We start from the raw sequence: 20210 nt of genomic DNA, 5'->3' as shown, positions 1-20210 counted from the left end.
AATCCCTCACAAGAGCTGCAACCGATGGTGCTTCCGGAGGAACCCGTCGGCCCCCCATATGCAAGGCCGACGGTGTCCTTTGGGGCAACCGCGGATGAGCAGATGTCGATCGTTGCATCGGAGGGGGAGTTTCAGTCCTCTGGGGATGAAGATTCGGCTGTACTGCCTCCCTCTGGGAGAGTGGCAACGGTCGAGTCGGACCCGGAGTTGACTGCTATGCTTTCCCGGGCCGCCGAAGAGGTTGGACGATTGGTTTCTCGGGGCGGGTCTCGCTGGTTCTCAGCATCCCGCCCCGGTGCCTTTCTTCCCGGAGGTGCATGAGGAGCTGACTAGGTCATGGAAAGCACCGTTTAGCACCCGTGGGCAACCTGGTGGCGCCTCCCTCCACACTACCCTCAACGGCGGGCAGGCCAGGTGGTATGAGGGTCTCCTGCCGGTGGAGCGGGCCGTCGCGATACAACTGTGTCCGACATCCGCCTCTAGCTGGCGCGGGGACCCGAAGCTCTCGTCCAGGGCCTTTAGTCTCTTCCGGTCTGACCGAGAAGGCCTACAGGTCCTGTGGCCAGGCCGCGTCCGCCCTGCATGCCATGGCGTTGCTTCAGGTGGATCAAGCACAGGCACTCATGGATATGCAAGAGGGTAGTCCTGGCCCAGAGCTCCTCCGGGAGATCCGGGCGGCGACTGACCTCACCCTACGGGCGGAAACCGCCGCCCGTACTATTGGCCAGGTGATGTCCACCTTGGTGGTCCAGAAGCGGCATCTCTGGCTCAACCTGGCCGATATGAGGGAGACCGATAAGACTGCTCGGGTTGTTTCATATGAGACCTCTTCAATGCTGGCTACACGGCCGAGTCCCGAGTCTTAGTTACACCGAGGTGCCGCCAAACCTTCAGCCCGTGGTAGGTCCCTGTGTTTCTACGCACTTGCAGTTTCAGGTCTGTGGACAGGGCCTCAACTGCAATGGCACATCAACTGCCTAGAGTTGTTAGCAGTTCATCTTACCCTGAGCCGCATCAGCACGCCACTCCAGGGCAAGCACGTTCTGGTCCGTATGGACACCACTGCGGTTGTAGCGTACATCAACAAACAGGGTGGTCTACGCTCCCGTCGCATGTCACAACTCGCCTGCCACCTCCTGTAATGGAGTCAAAAGTTTCTGAGGTCACTTCGTGCCACTCACATTCCGGCCAGTGCTTCCGTGAGAGTGGAGACTCCATCCCCAGGTGGTCCAGCTGATTCGGGATTACTTCGGGGCCGCACAGGTAGACCTGTTTGCCGCTCCGGACATGGCCCATTGCCAGTTGTTTTATTCCCTGACCGAGGGGATCCTCGGCACGGATGCGCTGGCACGCAGCTGGCCCCGGAACCTATGCAAATATGCGTTTCCCCCAGTGAGCCTTCTTGCACAGACACTGTGCAAGGTCAGTGAGGATGAGGAGCAGGGCCTGTTGGTGGCACCATACTGGCCCAACAGGACATGGTTCTCGGAACTAGTGCTCCTTGCGACAGCACCTCCCTGGCCCATTCCTCTGAGGAAGGACCTCCTGACTCAGGGACGGGGCACCCTCTGGCACCCGCGTGGAGGTTCTAGGTGGCCTGGCACGGACCATGGTAGACACCATCACTTCCGCTAGAACTCCCTCTATGAGGCATCTATGCGTTAAAAATGAAACCTGTTCGTCGACTGGTGCTCTTCTCATCAAGAAGACCCCCGAAGATGTTCGGTCGGGGCCGTGCTTTCCTTTCTACAGGACGGTTTGGAGAGAAGGCTGTCTCCCTCCACCCTCAATGTGTATGTGGCCGCAATTGCTGCCCACCACAAACTAGTAGAAGGTAAGTCTTTGGGGAAGCATGTCCTGATCGTCAGGTTCTGGAGGGGCGCGAGGAAATTAAATCCCCCCCCCTCTCTATACCTTCTTGGGACCTGTCTCTGGTGCTCAGTGCACTTCAGAGACCTCCCTTTGAGCCTTTACAGTCAGTGGAGTTAAAAATTCTGTCTCTAAAGACAGTACTCCTGACGGCATTGGCCTCTATCAAGAGGGTAGGGGACCTGCAGGCATTTTCTGTCGTCGAATCGTGCCTGGAATTCGGGCCGGACTACTCTCACGTAATCCTGAGACCCCGGCCTGGACCAGGTGGTGAGCCTGCAAGTGCTGCCTTCGGAGGAGGCAGACCCAGCCCTGGCTTTTCTTTGTCCTTTGATCCCTCCATAGGGATCCCAATTCGTCTGTACGTCGTAGTGACCGACTGAAAGGGAGGGAACGTCTCGGTTACGTATGTAACCCTCGTTCCCTGAAGGAGGGAACGGAGACGTATGTCCCGTTGCTGTACCATCACTGCAGTTCGAGCCACGGGTTCGGCACCTCAATGAAAAACAATAGTGCGTGGCGATCGCTTCAGCTTTATACCCGCGCAGCGGGCAGAGTGCGATATGCAAAGCACGCATGCCAATGTTCATTGGGCCATTTTCTATATTTCGAAGCTGATAGGGGCTCCCAGAAGTGATCCCAATTCGTCGGTATGACGTATGTCTCCGTTCCCTCCTTCAGGGAACGAGGGTTACATACGTAACCGAGTCGTTTTTTCTAAGGAGAGTAGAAGCAGGAGACTCAAGCAAAAGTCTAAATTTAATGATAAAATAACCACATTATTAGGAGAAACATATGAGATATTAAAGATCCCCCCCCCCCCCCTGGGATGAAGCATAACAGCATACGACACAGTAGCTTTGTGTCCTACAGATCAGATAAAAAGACAGTGGAAAGTATTCAAGTTCATTCCTCAGCTTTGACCTTCAATCAGTACTCATCTATCTTACAACGGTTATTGACTTGAACCTGTCTCAAGGAGACAAGCTCATTTCACAAAATGCTTTGTTGAGGCGCCACTCCAATAAAAACTAGCGTAGGAGTGCATGTGTTCGCTTAAAAATTCAATATCTGTTGATTTTGTCCTTAAATGAACCGAATTTACACTCAGTTTGAAAATAACTAAACTTATCATGTCTTATAATGTTACTGTTGCAGTCTTAAATATATTTTTTTGTGGAAATGAAAGACAATTTCGAGTGTGGAAAATATAGAACGACAGCCAGTTTTGATAGTGCTATTTGGTGTTTGTGTTCTCAGAGGGCATCCGTCTGAGACATCACCTTTTCAGTTGTCTATTTGCTTTGTACAAGAGTGCAGAAAGATATTTGTCTCTAGCCTGGAAATCAGTGAAGTGTTTTTTCACAAATCTTGACATAAACTGACCCCGGTCAACATCAACACCTCTTCCTCTTCGCATAAGTAGCTGGTATATTTTCAGAGATCTTCCTGAGATCATAATGGAGTGAGTGAAGAACCGAAGGTTCATTTTTAGCCAGGGCGGCAATTCCAAAAAAAGCATTAACTCCATGTTAAGAATCCATTAGCATTCCCTTGATTCCTCCTTGTGCCATATGTCCCCATAATGTGACTGAAAAATGGGAAAGCTGAGGCGAACAACTTTGAGGAGTTGTCCTATTGTGCTGAGGAGTGTGCGAGAGAGAGAAACAATGGGAGAAAGAAAGGGAAAGTATGGAAAGTGCCGGGGAGATGAAAGCTGAGCACTAAATTCCATAAAAGCTGTAAACTGGCCATATCAATCACTCTCTCACCCGGAAAGCAAATGTTTTTCTCCGCTTGTTTATCTGAAATCAAACTCTTTCTTCCACAGGCTGCGTCTTATGTTTTGAGCTATTACACGCTTCCTGTACAACATATTGCGAGAGGAATGGCTGAGCAGCTATTTTATTTGTCATTGTAGTGAGTTGAGTGATATCTAACCCCAATGATTTCCACAATGTCTAAAACGTGGATGAAATTGTGGATTTGTCATAGAAATGTAATGTAGTGCATAGCGTGGAATGGCACATAATTTGGCCACGTGTGGATGAATAAATCAAAAGTAGTCATGTACACTTAATCAAATCACGACAGGAACTAGTGAACATTAAACTTCATATAAGACTATTTAAGTCTGTATGTTTTGCATGTCTCTCTATCTGAATGAATGGCTACATTCATTCAAATGGCTTTCATGTACTACACAAGCACTTTTTTGTTACACTGTATATATCAATAACTATTAATGTGAACATTTTAATAAATTATTAAATTGTTATTTTTGTATGAACAGAAACCAGAGAAATTAAAACCGAGAATAAAGATGTGGCAAGTAGAACGGTGTGAGGTTGGTGTTGCAAGTGTAGCCTTTCTCGAGTCCCATGGAGAAGCTTTGGAAGGATAAAAGGAGGAGTGACGACGTGCAAGATGAGAGAGGACCAGGCCTGGGACATTTATGTTAGTGTTTTGTTAATGTTGGAGGTTGAGGGTTTACTGCTTAACTGTCGATTTGTTATTTATGTTCGAGTCTCACGGTTCTATATCTGCCAACTGTTTTGTGATATTTGGGCAAAAATATGTACATTTGATAAAGAAGATTGCATACAAAAACAAAACAAACAAAAAAAAGACACCCGGCAGCTATGTGTGGTACAGTGCCTAAACAAAATCTCATGGGAACTTCAATTTTTGTAATATCAACTTAAAATTTGAACCACAAATAGGTACAATTATTTTGTAAAATATATATATTTTTTATATAAAATATTAACTATCTAGTATAGTATATTTGATTTATAGTAAATTTAAACTTCCATAACTTTTTTATACTTTAATATTTTGATATTTTCTAATTTTGATTTCACTTGGGCAATAATCTGCTGACTGTCTTCTTTAGAATGAGACCAAACTTTTGTTTATATTCCAAAGCATTCTTGAATTGTAACCATTTAAGTTTGGATAGTGAATTTTCATGTATATTTTTAAAAAGGGGGTGACAGTTAACAGGTTAAACGTCGTTATGTTACATTGGTGCTGAAACCCAGGGACACGCTGCCGGTGAAACCCTCGCTGCTGAGGAGTATCCCGATGCTGAGGAAGCAGTGGTGCTGGAGCAATTTAGCAACAGGTTGGGCAGAGAGCTCACTGCCATGCTCCTGGGTCGAGGAGGGGTGGCTATCGTCTGGGAGAGAATGGAAGAGTTGCCGCCATTTGCTGGAGGCCAGACCTGCTGCCGTCTGCCATGATGAGGAGGAGCAGGCAGATCGAGGGAACGGGGAGCTCACTGCCAGGCGCTTGTAGCTGGAAGAGTCATCGTCGTTCCGCCAGGAGGCGGAGAAGTACAGAGCTGTTCACGAAAGAGCGTCCAGTACCATCTCATAGCACATTGAGTGAGGGCCTCTTGGCTGGTTGAGGACGAGCGGCAATGTGTCAGGAATCAGACCAACATTACCTCTCTCTCGTTTCTGTCTCTCCTCATCCTTTCATCTTCTTTTCCCTTGCCTTGTCTGTCCTTATCCCTAGGTGCTGTTGCCGCCATGACCTGGGAGTAGATTACAGTCTCAAGGGTACTCCTTGCCTTCTCAATGGGGGTATGTGGAAAGCAGGGTATGGCCAGGAGCCATGGGAACAGAGCATGCCACACCAGTCTTGAGTCCCATGGAAGAGCACCCAAAAGGACAAAGGGAGGAGTGACAACATTGGAAGATGAAAGAAGACCAGGCATGGGACATTTATGTTTTGTTTTAATTTATGCATCAGTCATACATGATTGGACATTTAGTTATTTATGTTTATCTTGTCAATAAAGTTACTTTGCCCTGGTTCTCCTTTCCTGAGCCTTGAACATCGTTCCAAAAGATCCAGATTTCATAAGATAGATATCCAATTACACCACCACGCCCTGAAAACCTTGACTATTTTGGATGTGGAACATCCAAACATACAACATACTTAAAAAAAATGTTTATATAAAACTTGTCCACCAAACTATTTAATTCAAAGTAGTGTGTGCACATCTGAAACTCGATAAAAACGTCAAAATTAAAGTAATGAAAAACGCTGCTTTATCTGCACCCATGAAACTGCAACGTTTCAACCAAATAATATATTTGTCAAGCAATAAAAGAAACAAATATCAAGAGATTGTACATTTACATAGTAAATCCTCACACCTGAAAAAGATCAACAAACTAGACAATTATCCAATAAGCAAAAAAAGAAAGAAACACAACCAAGACAATGCAATCCAATCCAAACAACTAACCAAATAAAAAGTTATCCCCAAAAATTACAGAAATGGTTTAAGTATTTAGACAAACTGTATTTTTCTGCTCTTATAACTGTGTATTACATTTTTTTTTTGCAATATGTGTCTTTAAACTTTGCTGTGTTTTACAGACCACAAGGACGCTTAAACATATAAATGGCTTATCCTCTCATTAGTTTTTGGGCCAGTCAACCCTCATGATCCTACCTATCCCCTATTGACTATTAATACCCTGATTATGAATTAGCTCAGAATATTCAGAAACCCCCAGAGCAATGGCATTTTAACAATGATCACCTTTGAGATCAAAGCAGCCAATTCATATAATAGTCAAACAGACTGTTGGTATCATATCTTAAAATTCGTCCAACCTAGCTTTGAAAATTCAGCTTGAGGGCATTTTGATCCAGACAACTGGAATGTCTGTCCTCAGAGCTGTGCATGGTAAATGACATCTCTGTGAGAGGTCAAGGTACATCATCAGATCAAAGAATGTGTCAGTGAGTGCTGAAGAGAAAAAGGACAGATACCCGGATGCGTATTACATCTATGGATACTCATTTATTTGGTTAAAACCAGCTAACATAACACCAAACTGTGGTGTGGTATCTATGTTTACAGTCACCAGGTGTTTAGTACAGGACACGGTTGTCAATCTGAAACTTTACAGTATGTCAAGAACATCTCCCACCCACCCCCACCCCCATTTTCTCTCACAGAAGGTCTATAATCTAGTGTATAGCGGTCATGCCCGGCATCTGCCATTAATGTTGTGAAGAGAAAAATGCTCCAGGTCTCCTTTTAATGGGAAGTTTTTATGGGAAGATATGCTTTTGTTTTATAAGATTTAACACTTAATTCAGGCAGCTAATTCCCTTAGTAAGACATAAAAGCCATTAAACAGTAGTTTAAAAAGACACAATTGCTTAGAGTCTAGAAAATACTGTTTAATGTACAATAAAACATAAAATAAATCAATACAATAAAACAGTTATATTGTTAAATATTATTACAATTTAAAATAGCTGATTTATATTTTGGTATTTTTGCATCTCTTATTTATTGTAAGACTTTAAGATGTATTAAGACTTATTTATTAAGACTTTGTGATGGCAAAGCTGAATTCTCAGCATCATTACTCTCCGGTGTCACATGATCCTCCAGAAATCATTCTAATGTGCTGATTTGGTGCTCATGAACCGTTTTCTATTAACAGAAATTTCAAAAGAAAAGCATTTACTTAAAAACAGATTTTCTGTACCAATTTAAAAGTTGACTGTTTTTCCAACACGAGGAAAGTAATAAATGCAAATAAGCTTTATCCAAACTATTGACTGATAGTTTGGAAGTCCAAGAAGTTTGCTTGTTTGTTCATTTGAAAACTTTTCTTAGTATTTTAAGCCTAAAAAACCCTAGATATACCCTAGACACAACTAAACAAAGAAAAAAACAAGTCTAAAATGAGATTCCTGCTGTGAGCTCTGGACTTCTGAAAAAAGGAACAATGTAATATTCAGCATAAGCCTATATTCGGCCAGCACTGCTCTAACAAAGCCAGACTTCAAACATGTCATTAAAGACATTATGATCATCTCTGATGTACAGTAAGTTGATTTTGAATACTAATCATTTATTTAATGAGACTCACTAGAACAATTTGATAAGTATAACACCGTCTAGGGACAGATCAAAATATTGGCAAGGCCACTGAATTACTTGATATTTTGAGATTAACAACAAATAACCATGCCCACTTAGATAATTAACAGTAGCACGTCCCCTTATAGCACTTCCAAATCTACTCCACCAGTTGACCGCTAACGTTTAAAGCCAGTTTGCGACTATAATGATAATGGCACACTGAAAAAAAATATCACAGGGATCACTTTCAGAATTATTTAGCTTCTCCAGCTGATGAGCGATAAAAACATTGACAGCCAATCAGAATCCATCTTTCTTTATAGAGCTTGATCATTTAAAGCGGCAGACATGAACGGGCCTTAACCCAACCAAGAAACACATAACACAGCTAAGTCTTAAATTATCAACAATAACCAATTCAATGGAATTTTGTTGGTTAATTAATCGGACATGCAAATAAGAAACTGCAAGCATTGTAAATCCGTCAGGACATTACCTGTGTGACCAGTGGCTCCAACAACCTCTCCACAGTCAGTGTGCGAATCTCTAGACTCTTGGGGTCCCATTTTAGCAAGACTGGGGACGTAGCACTTGTCATGTTTACTGTGGAGAGATAAGAGAAAAAGAGAGGAATGAATTTTTGAAAGGATCAAAGAGATGTTAAAAACAGAGAATGACAGTTTAATAGGACGATAAAAGGAAAGGTGCAGACATCACAGACTCAGTTATCAGTTTCATGCTTCATGACTTTCTTAACAAAATCAAAGGCCGGTGAGCCTGCCGCACATCTATTATTAAAAGAGAAAAGCTTCCCCCTTAAAAAGTCTTTAAATGTTGCACATCCATCATGCTAAAATGCTAAAATTGAGACTATAAAAAATTCAGATGACACATTATATTACAGGCTAATGACTTCAGAATGAGTCTTAATGGGATCCAGACATTGTTGTGAAAGTCAGACTGCATTATCTCACTTTTAATGAGGAAAAACACACAGAGACAAGAGTGATCATAATATATTAACCATAAAGTGAACTCAAATTTTCACATATTAATTATGAAAGTAAAATATAGCTGCAAAGTTCTCAAACTTCACAAACTTTTCTGTTTAAATTGATATCTGAGTTGATGAGAAACGACTACTTTTGGTATAATACTTGAAGATGTACACATTTTTATTATTGAATAATATTGTATTTAAGAAATTGCTGTAGCCCACTTTTTAAAACAACAGAAAAATAGCAGCACGAACAGAAAATACTGCAGGCCAGAAATGGGTTAAAAGAGCTAAATTGCCGTTTACATTCTGTTTACATATATATCTTGCCAAGGCATTTTGAGATTTCTGTGGTGTGAAGTGCGAGTTTGCACTCTTCATGATAACTTATTTAAGTGTGTCGACCATCAGCCACCCTGCTCAGCTACTGAAAAAGCGATTTTGGAGAACCAATACTCAAAACCTAGAAACCCTCCATCCATGACGTCTCAGGTTAGTGAGTATTGACTTTCATTTGGTAGTAGGGATCTTGTAAAGTAGCCATATTCAATCATATTGTCATTCACTAGAGCACTGGCCTAGATTTTCTCTTGCATCTTTAGATCCTGCATACAGATACTCGTTACAAAAATCATATGCGCGTACGAAGCCCAGCTCCAGGCCCTTTGAACACTGGTAATGTAAGCAGGCGGTTCCTGATTACGGTAGACATCTGAGGTAGAGGATCAGGTCTGCGTAGCAGGAGGGAGAAAAGTTTACCTGACTGAGGGGAAACTTAAGAGAAAAAAAGCCTTCAAGCTGCGAGAGAGTGTGAGAGGGTTTGTGATTTCCCCAGAAAGAACTTTTACACAGGTTTTCTTTCTGTTCTTTATACTCAAGCGTCACCTGTTTTTCACCAAGCATTTCACCTGTTACAGAATTGTTCAGGAATACCGATGTCACGTTCATAAAATCGAAGCTTGGACAAATCTTTTGAGTGAATGAATAATTATTGATTGCTTCTTTGCGTTTACTCTCTTTTGAAGCTTGTGTCCTGCTTTTGTGGCTTAAAAGATAATTACTATAATTATGTAAAACAGCATTTAAATGCCAATTATGAAGGAACATTTCCATTTGTGGACATATGCCGCTTTTCCACTGTATGGTATGACACGGTACAGCTTACTTTTTAGGGGGTTTTCCACTGTGTACAGTACCTAGTACCTGGTACTTTTTTAGTACCACCTCGTCTAAGCGAGCCATACCAATACTAAAATGTGACATGTAAACACTGCAGATCACTGATTGGTCAGATACAGTGGTGTAACTTTGTTTTAAAAAGTGGGTGGAACATAAATTGCGTATCATATTCACGTGAAAAACTGTGTGCATATGCACGCCAAAGATCATTTTGACGTATGAGGGCGCTCATTCAAAATGAGCTTTGGCGTGCATATGATATGCACTATATGGCGTATTAAGGGGGTAGCATTGCTGATACCATGTTATATCAGATGTAAAATATGTACAATAACAATTGCAGAAAAATTAGTATTAAGATGTCCGGAAATCAATTACAATCTAAACACAATATAGCGTTGTGCCAAGATTTTCACGTGAATAAAGGCATATAGATTTGCACACTTTGCTTATAATCCCTGGTCTAGTCTGTTAAACTTGTTAGAAGTTCTCGATTCTAATCTGCCCGCGTAGCCTATTTTTTCTCTCATCAAACCCGAATACCATCAGTGGTTGAACATCAAGAGCAGGGACAGTTTTTGTGCATTTTGTTTCGTGATCTGACCGGAACAAATAGAAAGTCTCTGCAACGGCGTTAAAGCGTTAGATTAAAGCTCGTCTGTGTGAAGACTGCATGAGCCGCGAGAGAAATCTGCAGTACTGATAACAGCGGCAACGAGCGCCAGATCGCCTCTTATTTAACAAACAAACAAAATGATAGTGCCTACTCTTCTAGTTAACCAGAGATGTTTTGTTTATTAGTTAGGTTCATCCGTGAAGCAAGATGTTTTAAAAAAGTGGTGGGGACCTGTCCTACCCGTTCCACCCGCAAATTACGCCTATGGTCAGATAACATCGTCACCCAACATCATTGAATTTGCGACATAAGACACCAAACTCAGAACAGCCATGTAGAATCATTTTTTGCACAACTTTTTTAAATGATTTGCTTTAAAGGTGCTGTGTGTTTAATTTTTTGACTATACTAAAGCATAAAAATACCAATATGTTTGCAGATATTTAAGAAACATGCTGAATTCACACATTCGTTTCTCTGAAAAACAAAGCTACAGCCAGTTATTTTACTTTGAAATGTGTGTTCAGTGTCAGAATGTCTGTTTTTTTTTTTTTTTTTTTTTTTTGCTCTGTGCGATACCACATTTACCCAACAGAATTTCGACCCCACAGGTTGCCATTTGCCAAAAATCACAGCGTATAGATGCCATGGAAGTCAGAGATCACAGAATCTACCAGACCTAAAAAACTATGATGAACGAAAGCAGGTTAAAATGCAGATAAATCAACTTACGGTGTGTAAGTCTCATCACCTTCCACAGTCAATTGTGCTTGTTCCTGTTTTGCGTGTCCTCAAACTGGCAGTCTACGTGAGTGTCATGTTTGAGGGGGAGGGGCAAACACTATTTAGAATTTAGACTGCAGTACACATCTCAACCTCTAGCTGTCATTTTACATACAGCACCTTTAAACGACCGTCGCACGCAACATTAAAAAAGAAATAGCCGTATTGTGGTCAGTAGATGAGGTGTCGGCACAACTATAACGATCGGTCTATAGTCACACCCACTTTGAAGCAGTACTAAACTGCAGTGGGAAAGCAAACTGAGCCACAGTAAAACGAGCCGAGTCGTGCCAAGCCGAGTCCTACCAAGCAAAATATGAAAATTACTTAATAGTTCCTTCACTGAACCAATCACTGCTAGGCAGTTATTTTATCACCATCATCATCATCATCATCATCATTATTATTATTATTATTATTAGTGGTGGTGCTTGCGGTAGGAAGGCATAAAAATATGACTATTATTCATTTTATTTTATTTTTATATTTTCAGATTTCATTTTAATTTTATTATTTTTAATTCATGTTTTAATGTAATTTACATTTTTATTTATATTTAGCTTTCATTTATATTTATTTCAGTTTTAGGTTTAGTAATTTTAGAACTTAAACATATTACATGTTTTACTTAGTTGCCAAAGGAACATTTTTATTATTATTATTTAATTGTATTATATATCAGCTTTATTTTAGTTTTGGAGTCATTTCACATGAAATATTGTGATGAAGCAAGATTTGAAATGTATTATTGTCCAAATACTGGAAACAAGAAAGTTTACTTGAACTTTTTTCATTAAATAAAATGACACAATGAAAGAATTGGCACAAGATCAAACCATCATCCGCTGTTTGCTCCAGTCACGGTTCCTCACTTGTCAGAGAGCATCGCCATTCTTTTGTGTTCAAGTTGTGTTTTGTATTTCCTTGTTTTCTGATGTAGCTGTCAGTGAATCCTCAAGAGAGGCCCCCGACAGTCTCAGTCGCCATGTCTAACACTCCCTAAAGCACAGTGTGAAATACAAGCACCAGAGTCCTACACAACAGACGTAACAGTGAATAAACCCACAACTTTGAGACCTCTCCTGCTTAGTTTTACACCTTTAAATTGGTGTAACCATTTACACTTCACCGCTTAAAAATAAAGTGGGTCAGTGTGTCTTTGCAGCAAAAAAAACCTGTCTTCTTATCAAGATATTTTCACTATGCACCTATGTGGTTCATTGGAGATTAAAAAGTCTCTGATGTTGCATTATAGACCGTTTGGATCACTATTACAGTGTTATTTTGTGAGTTGAGAACAAAAAATGAATCGTACTTGTGATAAGATCAGTAGGGTTGAAAACTGCTACATATCACAAAAAAAACAATAATAAAAAGGGATAAAAACATTTTGTGCTGCGTGTGACTAAAATTACTATATTTAGTGATATTTACTGAAAAATCACATGTTTCTTAGTATTCAGACCCTGCACTCTAACACTCTATATTTAACTCTGTCCTGTCCTGTTAACTCTGAGCTGTCCATTTCTTCTGATCATCCTTGAGATGGTTCTACACCTTCATTTGAGTACAGCTGTGTTTGATTAACCTGATTGGACTTGAGTAGGAAAGCCACACACCTGTCTTTATAAGACCTTACAGCTCACAGTGCATGTCAGAGCAAATTAGAATCATGAGGTCAAATGAACTGCCTGAAGAGCTCAGAGACAGAATTGTGGCACGGCACAGATCTGGCCAAGGTTACAAAAAATAATTATATTGCGGTCATGAATCAGCATATTGATTCATGATTCGGATTGCCAATGTCATGTGATTTCAGCAGTTTTTGTCAGTTTGACACGTGATCCAAATCATAAATCAATAAACTGATTAATTGACTGTTTGAATCTTTATTTGAGGTTTTAAAACAAACGCGGAATAGAAGACAATGCTGAATAAAGTCATAGTATTTGTTATTTTTGGACCAAAATGTATTTTCGATACTTCAAGAGATTCTAACTAACTAACTGATGTCACATATGGACTACTTTGATGATGTTTTTATTCTCTTTCTGGACATGGACAGTATAGTGTGAATGTACTTGGACACGCTCTCTAACTAAATATAAAATATCTTAAACTGTGCAGAAAACTTTGTGTTCCAAAGATGAACGGAGGTCTTACGGGTGTGGAACAACATTAGGGTGAGTTAATGACATACATTTCATTTTTGGGTGAACTAACCCTTTAAGTTTGCTAATAACTTAGAACAATATCAAACTTTTTGCCCTTAATTCTAAGCAGAATGTGCGGAGAAACAGCAGTGAAGCATGGGGTGGCAGCATGATGCTGTGGGGGTGTCTTTCAGCTGCAGGGACAGGACGACTGGTTGCAATCAAGGGAAAGATGAATGCAGCCAATTACAGGGATATCCGGGACAAAAACCTTCTCCAGACTGCTCAAGACCTCAGACTGGGCCGAAGGTTCACCTTCCAACAAGACAATGACCCTAAGCACACAGCTAAAATAACAAAGGAGTGGCTTCACAACAACTCCGTGTGAAAAACTTTCCATACTACTGTATATATAACAGGTAGCTAACTAGCTAGCTAGCTAGCTAGCTAGCTAGCTAGCTAGATAGATAGATAGATAGATAGATAGATAGATAGATAGATAGATAGATAGATAGATAGATAGATAGATAGATAGATAGATAGATAGATAGATAGATAGATAGATAGATAGATAGATAGATAGATAGATAGATAGATAGATAGATAGATAGATAGATAGATAGATAGATAGATAGATAGATAGATAGATATTAGGTTTAGTAGTTCACATGCTATTAAGGCTAAAAAAAAGCACATTCCAAGAAAGCCGAAATGGACTTCACATTTATTTATAGGAAAGAAAAAGGGTCTATTTTCACAGTGAGCTGACCGGTATATCACACAGCCATCTCCAGAAAAGCATGCCGGAAGGAAGCTTTCCAAGATCTATTTCAGTTCCATTACCACCTAATAATGCTTCAATTATCCTGCGGAAATGGTAACAGGAATAATTACGCTATTTGTGCCTGGTTGCAAGGATGATAATAACAGAAGTCATAACGAGGAGCGCAAAATGGCAGAAATGCGGCACTTTCACACATGCATTTTCTACACAGTGGAGTCAGGATGGGTCAGTAAGCTGATTGGTTCAGATCCATTAGCTTTCATGTGGAGAAACAGCCGGGTCAATATATAATTGAGGGAGTTTTCATGTCCATGATTTATTTCGCAAACGTGCTTATTAAAATAAAATTTAAAAAGTCTCCAGTGTTCTTCATGATCTTGTCTTTACAGATTCCATAGTTAATTATTATGGAAATAATTATTTCTTTATAAAAATTCACTAGATATCCCTAAAATGTCAACTAAATAACCGTCCGAAATGAATTACAACCACAATCTCATTACCTAAAAAAACATTTAAAAAACTTATTCAAAAACAGTTTTAATTATATTATTTACATTAAGTTGAGGTAAATGTGAACAATGTGTCTTTTTGGGCAATGTGTCACATTTTCAATAGAAATTGACAAATTGAATATGTGTCCGAGAAGTTGCTGTCATCTAAGTTACCCATAGCAAATACACCCCTCAAGGAAGAGTGTGTTTTCCAAATCACATGACCTGCTCCACATTATGTCATTTTCTCCTGAAGAGAAAACTAGCAAGACTCCAAGGTATGTTCTCCCTCCACATTTGCAGTTATTTCACTTAAAGTAGTGCTTGGGGCAAATGTGTACTTATCATATGTCAACAATGTTACTACAATGAATTCATAAATAACTTTGAATTTCAATTTTACTCAGTTGTACATATAATTTTTAGAAGAACCTCTCCGTAAAATGCCATTTGGTGTCTGGTCCTAGGCAACCATTTTGATTTTATCCCTAAAAACAGCAAAAATGTCAACAAGGTTACCAGTCACCTATGTTACTCTGCAAATGTAACTTAGTTGACCAAGAGTAACATAGTTGACATTCATGACATGTTCTCATAGTTTTCAGGAGTTCATTTAATATTCTAATTGTACAGTAACTATAAAAGACTTTGTAATAAATATTATAAAAGTAAACTTGTTTTTAAGCAAATGCCACGATTATCTGCTGCAGAAAAGCAGCGCCGTTACACAATCGTTAATATTGGCCAATGCGTGATGATGCGCTATGGTATCCATTTGAGGATGTGCTCAGGTTGATTCCTGCCTCACAGCTCGTGACAGCACGTCATGTTGAAATAAAAAGAGATGTGTGGGAAGATATTGCCAAATCATATCTTCATCACTAAGGACATGCACACACACACACGCTAACAAACACGTGGCACAAGCATACGGTCAAGCACACACACATATAGACACCATACTTGTATAGTCCATGTGACAGAAAGTGAAAATCCTGCCATGTTTTTGGATCTGCCTCTACATCTAGAAGAGTTGCTTTCATTAATGAGCTCATCTATCTGGTAGAGGTGATGGTTGGAACAGCGGCTGGACAGGATTTCTGGCACCTGGGCTACTTTCTGGCACCTGGACTAACACCTCTGATATACACACACGCACAGATAAAGACACGTTTTTTATGTTTTTTTTTTTGTTTTTTTTGTGACATATGGGGACATTCCATAGGCGTAATGGTTTTTATACTGTACAAACCATATTTTCTATCCCCTTACACTGTCCCTACCCCTAAACCTACCCATCACAGGAAACATTCTGCATTTTTACTTTTTTTGGGTAAAACTCATCCTGTATGATTTATAAGCATTTTGAAGTGTGGGGACATGGCCAATGTCCTCATATTTCACCCTCTCCTTGTAATACCTATATGTCATACCCATGTCATTATACACATTTTTGTCCTCATATGTCACAAAAACATGCTCAAAACAAAACACACAGACACACAGACACACAGACACACAGACACACACACACACACACACACACACACACACACACACACACACACACACACACACACACACACACACACACACACACACACACACACACACACAAGATTACTTGATTGAGCTTGACAAAGTCATTGAAAAAAAAAACATAATTGGCCATGCTCTTGGGTTACAAAATGGGGAGTGTGTTCTGTCTCCGCCGGTTTCATGGACGCCTGGAAGTTGGAGGGTTATGCAAATGTTTTACTTGGGTTCTGACATTTGAATGTTTTTGAGATACAACTGTTTGCACTATTACAATTTGAATCCAATGCAGCACACTTATTCTGTTAACCAACAGAATAAAACACTATTTGGTTATTGTTACTTATTGCAGTGCACTATTATTTTTTTCATTCCACAAACAAGATTTTCAAAATGTTTACATGGTGGAATTTTTGTGTAAGTGCTTTTTTTGATACTTTTGTTGTTTTTGTTGTTTTCTATGTTAGGATCTCTTGCTTATGATAAACACTCACCTAAAGGATTATGAGGAACACCATACTAATACTGTGTTTGACCCCCTTTCGCCTTCAGAACTGCCTTAATTCTACCTGGCATTGATTCAACAAGGTGCTGAAAGCATTCTTTAGAAATGTTGGCCCATATTGATAGGATAGCATCTTGCAGTTGATGGAGATTTGTGGGATGCACATCCAGGGCACGAAGCTCCCGTTCCACCACATCCCAAAGATGCTCTAATGGGTTGAGATCTGGTGACTGTGGCGGCCATTTTAGTACAGTCAACTCATTGTCATGTTCAAGAAACCATGATTGGAGCTTTGTGACATGGTGCATTATCCTGATGGAAGTAGTCATCAGAGGATGGGTACATGGTGGTCATAAAGGGATGGACATGGTCAGAAACAATGCTCAGGTAGGCCGTGGCATTTAAACGATGCCCAATTGGCACTAAGTGACTCTACCATCTGAATGTCTCAACAGATATCGAGACTCATCAGACCAGGCAACATTTTTCCAGTCTTCAACTGTCTAATTTTTGTGAGCCTGTGCAAATTTTCGCCTCTTTTTCGTATTTGTAGTGTAGATGAGTGGTACCCGGTGGGGTCTTCTGCTGTTGTAGCCCATCCGCCTAAAGGTTGTGCGTGTTGTGGCTTCACAAATGCTTTGCTGCATATCTCGGTTGTAACGAGTGGTTATTTCAGTCAAAGTTGCTCTTCTATCAGCTTGAATCAGTCGGCCCATTCTCCTCTGACCTCTAGCATCAGCAAGGCATTTTCGCCCACAGGACTGCCGCATACTGGATGTTTTTCCCTTTTCACACCATTCTTTGTAAACCCTAGAAATGGTTGTGTGTGTAAATCCCAGAAACTGAGCAGATTGTGAAATACTCAGACCGGCCCGTCTGGCACCAACAACCATGCCACGCTCAAAATTGCTTGTAGTAAATCACCTTTTTTTCACATTCTGACATTCAGTCTGGAGTTCAGGAGATTTTCTTGACCAGGACCACACCCCTAAATGCATTGAAGCAACTGCCATGTGATTGGTTGATTAGAAATTTGCATTAATGAGAAATTGAACAGGTGTTCCTAGTAATCCTTTAGGTGAGTGTATGTGCTTGTTAATAAAGTTGTGATTGATCCTTGTAAACTGATGTGCGTCTGTATTTCTCCTTTATGTCATGAAAAATTCAACAGGTCTTGATTCAATACAATAAAAGATTAGCTAATATATAATAATTGATATAGTTTAGGATTGTTTTTGTTAAATACATCATCCTACTTTGTCATGTCCAGTCAACTATGTTACTTTTGTCAACTATGATACTGGGCTGTCAATTAAGTTACCATTATGTTTTTTAAAAAATATATGTATTTTAATGGTTCCCTAATCTCCAAGTAAATATTTAGAAACTGAGTAGCTGTCAAATATATACCTCAGCATAATTTAATCAAAAAAATTATCATAAATCTAGCAGTTTGGAAAAAAAATATACAGACCGGTTACTTCAGAACTTGAAATTAAGGGTTTTAATTGAACAAAATGTGTATTTTCTAAATTAATAGGGTATTTGAATTGAAAAGGTAGGTAAATAGACACATATTCTTCAAAGAGTAATGATTTTTTTAAATGTCTGCCATTTACTTAAAGTTAAAACGTATTGGTTTTGTCCGTAACATAGTTGACCAAATAATGACTAAACTTTTTGTTTTTAAAACTAAATATCTGAAATAAATTATGCCTGAGCTTGGCAATGAATAAAAACAAAATATTTCAGGGATGATTTATCAGGAAAGATAATAATATTTTGTAAATAAATATATTTTTTCCCAGAATTTTTCAAACTCAAAATCTCCCACAATTATATATTGACCCAGCCATGTTAACTGAGACACTGCCAAAAAGACGAGGGCATCTTTACTGCTGATGTGACAACACATGCTTTTATTGGTGTTGTTACTTTATTGTGCAGATAAAGGGTACAAATGTTACTTGTATTATCAGAAAAGCCCCCAAATGAAGAATAAGGCCATTTAAGGAAATATTATTGTGACAGATGGGTAGAACATTAAAGGGGGGGTGAAATGCTGTTTCATGCATACTGATCTTTTTACACTGTTAAAGACATGGAATCCCATACTAAACATGGACAAAGTTTCAAAAGTTAAGGTGGACGTTTGATGGGAGTATTTCTTTGTCAAAAATACTACTTCCGGTTAGTCATAAGTTTCGGCAAGTTTTTTGCGATCATGCGTCCCCTTTGACGTTAATGGGGGCGGAATTTCCTTGTATGGGCCTTACGGACAATTCTACCGGAAGAGCGTGAGAGAGAGAGAGGGAGAGAGCGAAAGTAACAGGCTACGCCCATCAAAGCGCTGGCTCGTAGGCTGCTGCACAGGTGATGTGCACAATTAACAATGACATCAAAAAGTGCATTTTTGGTTGCCAGACCAAGACAGTCCTGCACAGATTCCCCAAAAACCCCGCGGTAAGGCAACAGTGGATGGAATTTGCTTTTCCGGATCAGCAACTGAGTTGCGCGAATGTTTATATCTGTTCGCTGCATTTCGGTGCCGACTGTTTCATAAACAAGGCCCAGCTTGACGCCGGATTTTCCAATCGCCTAATGCTGAATGATGGAGCAGTCCCAACGATAAAGGTCCCAACGTTAGAACCGCGGGCGGTGAGTTAGACTGCTTCAAATGTCTGTGTTTTTGCCTATGCTCATCAAGTAGCCCAAACGTGATCACGTATAGTTAATTGATCAATGGAGCATGCGATGTGTAGTGCGTGTACATTTGTTTAGCTGGCCACTATATGTGTAACTTTATGTTTGTGTATTGTAAAAGCACTCCAAACAACAATACACAAAGAGTGGGGAAATATGTTGAACTAAATAAGCGCGCTTCTTCATTCAAATGCGCTACTATTCCGTGTCTTTCTATGTAAACACTAACTTAGCCTGCCGTGCAAAACCAGTCCGCTTAATAACGTTACAATTGTCTACACAAACCACGCGTAAACACACACACACACACGTGCACAACTGCACTTCTCACATGTACACCTTCAAAGACAAAAATACGACGATATAATTCAAGTATAAATATGTAAATAACATATTGCAAAAAGTCAAAAGACAAAAGCCGCTAAGCATATTATATAGTTAGTGTATAACTTGTACCACATAGAGACGTCCTGCTCTAGCCGCTTTTGCTGCTGCTCCTGTTCAACTGCAGCCTCTGGGTCTGATTCCGGATCATAGATGTATGGCTGTATCTGATTAAAAGCCATATTTTTATTTTGAATAAAGTTTTTCCCGCTGTTAGGGATGACACAGCTTTACGACGCACTCGACTCAACACAATAGCAGCAGCGCGCACACGTCATTATTTAGCTCCGCTCACACGA

At 40.1% G+C, this 20210-nt stretch overlaps 1 protein-coding gene across 1 annotated transcript in view; it reads right to left on the bottom strand.

The window, feature by feature from the left end:
• The window catches only part of ctnna2 (catenin (cadherin-associated protein), alpha 2), a 678725-nt gene that overhangs the window by 620454 nt on the left and 38061 nt on the right, over positions 1-20210 (bottom strand). Inside the window, exon 2 of the mRNA XM_067441162.1 lies at positions 8274-8380. Within this exon, the coding sequence (XP_067297263.1) occupies positions 8274-8375 (102 nt within the window). The 5' untranslated portion in view covers positions 8376-8380. The remainder of the gene's footprint in view (positions 1-8273; positions 8381-20210) is intronic.

The sequence above is a fragment of the Pseudorasbora parva genome, chromosome 4 (genome assembly GCF_024679245.1).
Source record: "Pseudorasbora parva isolate DD20220531a chromosome 4, ASM2467924v1, whole genome shotgun sequence".
In the NCBI taxonomy this organism is placed as follows: domain Eukaryota; kingdom Metazoa; phylum Chordata; class Actinopteri; order Cypriniformes; family Gobionidae; genus Pseudorasbora; species Pseudorasbora parva.
Note: the sequence above shows the minus strand (reverse complement) of the source record. Positions and strands in the feature narration are given on the sequence as shown.